Raw genomic sequence first — 6,566 nt, 5'->3', positions numbered from 1 at the left:
AGATTATTAAAAATATTCTCTTTAAATTAATCTGAAAAAAAGAGTAATAGAATTAATAAATTAGTATAACTTTAATATAAATAAGATTAATAAATAATAAAAATTTATGAATCTAGATAAGAAAATAATGGCTTTTCGGTTTTCTGAATTTTTTTGGATTTTTGATGGCAAAGCCGGAGGGGGGGCGCGATTTTTTTTTGCCAAGTAATCTTATTTATTTCGAAATCGCTAATTGCAGTTAGCTTCGAGTTTCGGCAATTTAATTTCTCTTCCATAAATCCAGCACTCCAACCTTTTTTTCCATGTTTATGTCCCTCGAAAAAGTCATGGTGTACAGAATTTTACCAGCAACGCCCGCCGACTTGCCTGATATTATCGCTATCTTTCACGCGGCATTCGCAGCAGACCCTTTCGTTGGTCAGTTCATGACCAATGTTCCACCAGAAGTCAAATTGACCTATGACATGCACTGCTATGGACATGAATTCGAGATGAGCGAGCTCAACGGGCTACAATTGAGGAAAATCGTTGATGGGGATGGGTACGATGATAGCCTGGGTCAAAACTCGACAGTTAGACCGTGCACTCACTGGTACCTAGACAGACGCTAGCTTTCGCAAAATGGCAGTACCCCTATACTTTGACGGCGGAGCAAAAGTCGAGAAAAGTACAGCTTGACAAAATCCAAGAGTTGGAGCATCCACTTCCGAAGGGAACCAATAGAGAACTTTACGATGTCTTCTTTGCGGCCTTGAGAGAGAAGAAAGCCAAGTGGATGGATGAGAGCAAGGACTACCGTAAGTCCGAGTTTGCTATGACCGGATGCCATGACTTGATTTGAGTACTCTTGCCATCTTGTGAGAGTGTTCTGTACCATTTTTTATGAAAGGCTATGGAAAAGCAAGGTGTCCTTGCTTGCTGGCACGATCTTCCGTCATTCCATCTCAACGCCTTCATCACTACTTATGCTGGGCTTGGGACCGGCCCGATACTGATTATTGGTCACCAGTTCTCCACATTCTCGGTGTCTCACCCGCCCATCAACGCAAAGGTCTTGGTGCTATGCTTATTGGCGAAGGCCTTGCGGATGCAGACAGGAACAACGCACGGACATACATTGAAGCTTCGCCCGCGGGCTATGACCTTTATCTACGCCATGGCTGGAAGCAGGTCGATAAGATTGTGATCGACATCGGCAAGTATGGCGGGCATGGAGTGGCGACCGAGAAGCTGCTTTTGAGGCAGCCGGGCGGCAACTAGGGTCTGGTGAGTACGAGTTGGGAGACTGGGGAAGCTGGGTTTGGAATTTCGGTACCTGACAGCTCTCATGCCAGTCAGTGCTTACCTCGTCTAGCTTTCATTTAAGCAACTTTCCTGAAATGCATCCATCAAATGGTAAGCTCTTATTGTTCACGGGAATTGTTACAATGCCGAGAAACGCTCGCCATATCTCCCGAGGGTGAATTATCGGCGTAGTCTTTTCGCCATGGATTGCCTTTCTCACATCAGCTTCATATCTTTTACCATGGACGGCAGCTCCATCTTTCTGGGTGGTACGAACACCCCGAGAAAAGCTGGCGCCTAGCTGTTGTTGGCCCATACCCGACGCGGATCGGAACGAGGCGGTAGGCGGTCCTTCATCTCGATAGTGGGACCGTTGCTGAAACTTGCATGATGGGTTTTGCGCATATGCGACAATCATCAGCGCTTCCGTCTCGGACTACAGGCCGCTTAACTTTGGGTGTGACTACACCAGCTAAGATTGGGTTTCTCGATTCACAGTCTTACTATCTACCATTTGTTTTTCTCTTCAACATGAAACTAACCATGATATCGCTATGCTGAGCGATTTTTATCTTGTTGGCGACAGCTCAAGCTGTCCAATTTGCACGTACATATTTTCCCACTACTTCAACGTCTCACTACTGAATATCTGCGCAGCTCCTGACACGGTCCAAGTTGACCCTTCTTACGTCCAGAAATGCAAACTGCATGACAACACCATCGCCTCTCTCTTTTCCAGACTCGGAGACGTGTCCTTCAGCTCGTCATCACTAACGTCGAGATATACTGTACTAATGTCTGCTTGGTTGTACTAATTTGTTCTAAGAAGAGCTGCGGCGTTGAACGCACAGGGCTATATTATTATGTTGCGAGTGTGTGGATTACAGGCGGTCTCTATCCTGCTGTCCCTGCGCTCGCGCGCATTTGTATAAGCAGTGCCGATTGGAGAGACAATGGTGCAACCCTGGAAGTCTGTGATCGAACTGTCTTCTACCAAGGAGAACTGGGTGTCGCAGAGCATCTCGAAGGACGGGGTTGCGTTGTGGATTTACTCATTCTCTAGCTGATCTATTGCTGGGGTAGGCCTGTTGGTCGCAATGTACTGTTGTGGGTAGAGCCGTTGGCGGTGAGACGGATTGGAGACGTGAGCGGGGCTGGTATTGGCGTAACCGTGGTGCCGTTGTCGGACTGTTTGAGGGTGACCCGTGCAATGACTCTGAAGATTTCCTAAAAAGTTTCGCTCAACTTCCCACATCACTCAACGGCTACCCCACGACTCGTCTACATATGACACGGATAATTGTTCGCTATATTTTCCGCGTTCAAACTCACACATGGCACAGCCGGTTCGCAATTATCACACCCATCGACCGTAACATGGGATCCATTATTCTCAAATAGCTTCTGCCGCAAACCTTGACATTGCCATTCCTGATATCTATTCTCAACCCAGGGCGGTTTTAAGGGAAGCGCGGCGCACGTTGTCGGCGGACGGAAAGAGATCGTGGGCGACGGAGTCCACCCCTGAGGTTAGGATTTAGGAGGTACGCGCTTTGTAAAGATAGGTATCGTTGTCTTGGCTGTAGGCGATTTCACAGGTTGTGCGGTCCATGGGAGAGCATAAGGAGGAGCATTTTCTGCTGTGGAGGTCTGGGCCGGGTTTGGTAGGGTGATGGGTGTGCTGGGTAGAGAGGAGTGATGTTGGTGGGGTTGAGGTCGTGATGAGAGGTGGAACAGAAGGGAGAAGTAGAAAGAGTGAGTTGCTGCGGTGGGCTGCTGGCAATTGAGCTCACGTCACTGACCTGTATGGCGGCGATAGGGGCATTACTGGCCTTGGTGCCAGTAGCGGATACGTGACTGAACGGAAAACAGGGTAGGGTTCGAAAGCGCGAACGGAGGGAAAGTAAGTAGCACAAAGTGGATCGATCTGGATGAACTCGGCTTATGCAGACCTGCACCAAGTCCTACACCCGCTGCTACAGCCTGGCATACGACAGTGATTAGAGCTAGTACCCAAATGGTTCTGGATCCGCCTGGGCTCTTTACATGAGATTGACTGGACTGGTCCGACTGAACGAAAACAGGACGATCTGATTCTCCACCTCTCATATAGTACATGTTTTCATCTGATTGAGGACCTGTACGCCCGTAGGCACCTCAACCTCTAATTCGGTCTCTGTCACCTTGTCCATCGTTGAAATTTTTGGTTTGAGGCTTTGATTCGGAAGATCATCAAACAAAAGGGGGGACGAGGGGTAATGTGAGTGCAAGGGATCGAGCGTGAGAGACACGCCTAGTGCTAATCTTTACAGGCCTCGTCGTCGGTGCAGCATCCAGTGGTGATGGCTATTCAAATATTGAATAAAATTCCAAGGGAGTTTCAAGATTCAGGGGAATGCTGCGAGGATAAGGGGTTCAGCGTAATTGATGTGCTACCTGTCTTCATCGGTTATTGTCGATCGCGATATGGATGTGTAGCCTCAGGCTGACGAATAGGAAAATGATTGGGTTCGGAGCGAGGCGAAGCCTCGTGTGTGCGTTTGCGGCATCCTGTAAGAGACGAGGGATCTTATTGTCACTGCTATCATACAGCCTAACGTAGTCTGAACACAGCCAAAAAAAAACTCTGCCAGTCAACTGCAATTCTGCACCCTCACATTCAGGCTGGTTTTGCATGATGTATAGAAACTTTGCGCTTTTTGGGTTTCTAATTTCCGTGAGCTTACATGCAGAGTTCCTTCCAATGCCGCACTGCGCAGCTGCTCTCCACTCATTCTTAAACCCCGAAAAAAAAAAAAAGGGTAAAAAGGAAGACATTCAACAGTCTTGTAAATACTGGAGTTGATTGCTGGATGTCATTGTTTCATCCGAAATAGCTCTCCTCTGTGGGTAGAAGTCCAGCCATCACACCGAGGTTCATGACTCTTAAAGTCTTTGTGCAGTTGCAATGGCTATGTTGTACCTAAAGAACCATGACGCTCGCCGGAATCAAGGAGCTACAAATCTTGTCTCCTATTCTTCTCCTTTTCAATCCGACGTGTAACTAAACCAGAGAGCGCTTCGTACTCCTTACCGACCTTTCCACAACACTTCATTTCAACGTACCTCAACCTCGGTCAGCGGCCCGAGGTAGGTCCTATGTGCGATTGTCAGGTAGTAGGCTATGCTAAACAGGATTATGCCACCGAAGACCAGGACACTATAGTTCATGGACTCCGCGGTAGTCGGCGTTGCCGGTGGCCAGAAACTGAAAAATATAACGATGATCACAAATGCACAGGCTACAATGTTAACGGCGATTCCTAAAACCCCTGGGATTCTGAAAGGACCCCAGTGCAGACCCGTCTTTTGCGCTGTATCTTGGGAGGACCCACCAATACCGCCAGTGCAGCGGCGCCACAGAAGAAGCGTGCAACAAATGAGGTAGGATGAGTAAAGTCCACCGACCGTCAGCGAAATGACATCGTTGAAAGCGACCGAGGAGCCGATGTTGATCAGCGCGAGAAGGCAGGTGAATACGGCGGTGAGGAAGATCGGATAGAGAGGTAACGAGGTGCGCCGATTGATCTGTCAGCTGGTCAAAGACATATCGGATCATGGATACGCTACTCAGTGGATACCAACCCTGCTGAGATGCTCTGAGAATGGTAATCCACGATCTCTAGCAAACGACCAGGTCATGCGTGACGAAGATGCGAGCGAAGTCGTCGTCGCACAGACATACATGAAAATTATCACAGCGACCATTCCTGCGCCTCCAGAGTTTGAGCCTACGGCTTGCGCAAACACTGCCATGAACGGATACTGGGTCGGTGGCGTCGAGCTGATCGTATCAATGTTCCCGAGGCAGAACACCATTGCGAGGAGCATGCCGAAGCCGAGCGTTCCATTGATGAGCACACTCAAGATCATTGAACGCGGCACGATGATAGCAGCATTTCTAACCTCCTCAGATATGTGTATGGCTCCATCTGTACCAAGGAAAGCAAAAACAGGGCCCACGAGGCCCACAAAGAAGGATAGACCCTGTGTAGGCCACCCCCCCGCGTTTGTAAAGACCGTAAAGACCTCTTGCGGGGAGCTATGGGGGCCGAGAAAGACTAACGGAATCAGTATCGCGACAAATGCCACGATGTGGAGTATCAGGATCAGTGTCTCTATCTTTGCCAGAATACTGCTGACCAACGTGTTGATACCGAGACCGCAGATCACCACCGCCCAAGCCAAAAGGGTACCATGCCAGCGTTGAGGGTCATAGCTTGGGCAGGTCAAGATGACGACTCCTTGAATCGTTGTTCCAGTGAGGTATGAGGCCGACGCGATCTGTGCTTGCCAGCCAAGTACTGTGAGCCATCCCGTGATGTAGCTGAGAATCTTCTGTGAAGACTTGGGTGCCAGCATTGCGACCCAGTGGTACTGGCCGCCCGCGGTCGGCGCCCTTTCAAAGTTATCAGCGATGCCTTGACTCTTTTATCCTATCAGGACAGATACATTGACGCCAATTCACTTAGTGTAGTAAAGACACACAGTGTGCCAATCCATACGATTATGAAGCCGTATATCAATCCAGCTGGGCCTCCGCTAAATCGCGTTTGTTAGACGGCGAATTCGCTTTCACGAAAGCAAGAAACACACTTGCTAAGACCCGTGGTGAAGACTCTGCAGACATGGTTCAGCGAATGGCCAGAATCGGGGAATTTTTATGCGCACGAAAGCTGGCCTTCCCAGGTTATCAGGAGAGCACAGCTAAAACCCAATGTGGACCAGAACCCGAAACTCCTCTTAAAACATTAGCACGGCAACTGCATAAAAATCATACTTTGATCGCGCACCTTCAGGACTTGCTTTTTGCCCAGTCTAGCCAACTGGTCCTCATCGCCATCGTATGTATTTTGAGGCTCAACCGCTGAGTTTGCACCTTTAATGTCGACCTCTGAATGCAGGAGATCGGCATCTGTCGGATTCGGGAGAGCGCGGAACTCTTGAGCCTTTTCCATCATGCTCGATACTCAATGGAAGTGGGACAAGGCAAGGAGGAAGAAAATGTCAATAGTGTTCTCGAAGACCATGGACAAAGGAAAAAAAGAAGAAGATAAAAAGGGAAGCAAAAAGTATTCATAAGCAATGGCGGGGAATGCAGGATAGCGGGATAGTTCTGCGAGCTGCATAGACCACAAGCGCGGTATCTTGCGGCTGCCCGGAAATGCGTTCATGCAGGGTTTTGGAGCTGTTCTGCAACTTTCATTGGAAGATACCGCGGCCGCGGTTTCTTGCAGCTGCAC

General features: G+C 48.9%; 2 protein-coding genes across 2 annotated transcripts; one reads left to right on the top strand and one right to left on the bottom strand.

Moving 5' to 3' along the window:
• Positions 1-302: 302 nt before the first annotated feature.
• HO173_005425 (uncharacterized protein) lies at positions 303-1,260 on the top strand (the record flags this gene model as incomplete). The annotated part of the gene is made up of 3 exons (XM_037307342.1): positions 303-541; positions 601-797; positions 1,010-1,260. The coding sequence occupies 3 exons, from the start codon at positions 303-305 to the stop codon at positions 1,258-1,260; spliced, it is 687 nt and encodes a 228-aa protein (XP_037165680.1).
• Positions 1,261-4,380: 3,120 nt separating this feature from the next.
• On the bottom strand, positions 4,381-6,284 carry HO173_005424 (uncharacterized protein; the record flags this gene model as incomplete). The annotated part of the gene is made up of 6 exons (XM_037307341.1): positions 4,381-4,851; positions 4,909-5,722; positions 5,776-5,865; positions 5,920-5,943; positions 5,995-6,065; positions 6,117-6,284. The coding sequence occupies 6 exons, from the start codon at positions 6,282-6,284 to the stop codon at positions 4,381-4,383; spliced, it is 1,638 nt and encodes a 545-aa protein (XP_037165679.1).
• Between the last annotated feature and the right edge of the window lie 282 nt (positions 6,285-6,566).

This window comes from Letharia columbiana, assembly GCF_014066305.1.
Source record: "Letharia columbiana isolate WasteWater2 chromosome Unknown Sc0000015_s0, whole genome shotgun sequence".
Lineage (NCBI taxonomy): Eukaryota > Fungi > Ascomycota > Lecanoromycetes > Lecanorales > Parmeliaceae > Letharia > Letharia columbiana.
This window is presented reverse-complemented; position numbering and strand designations above follow the sequence as displayed.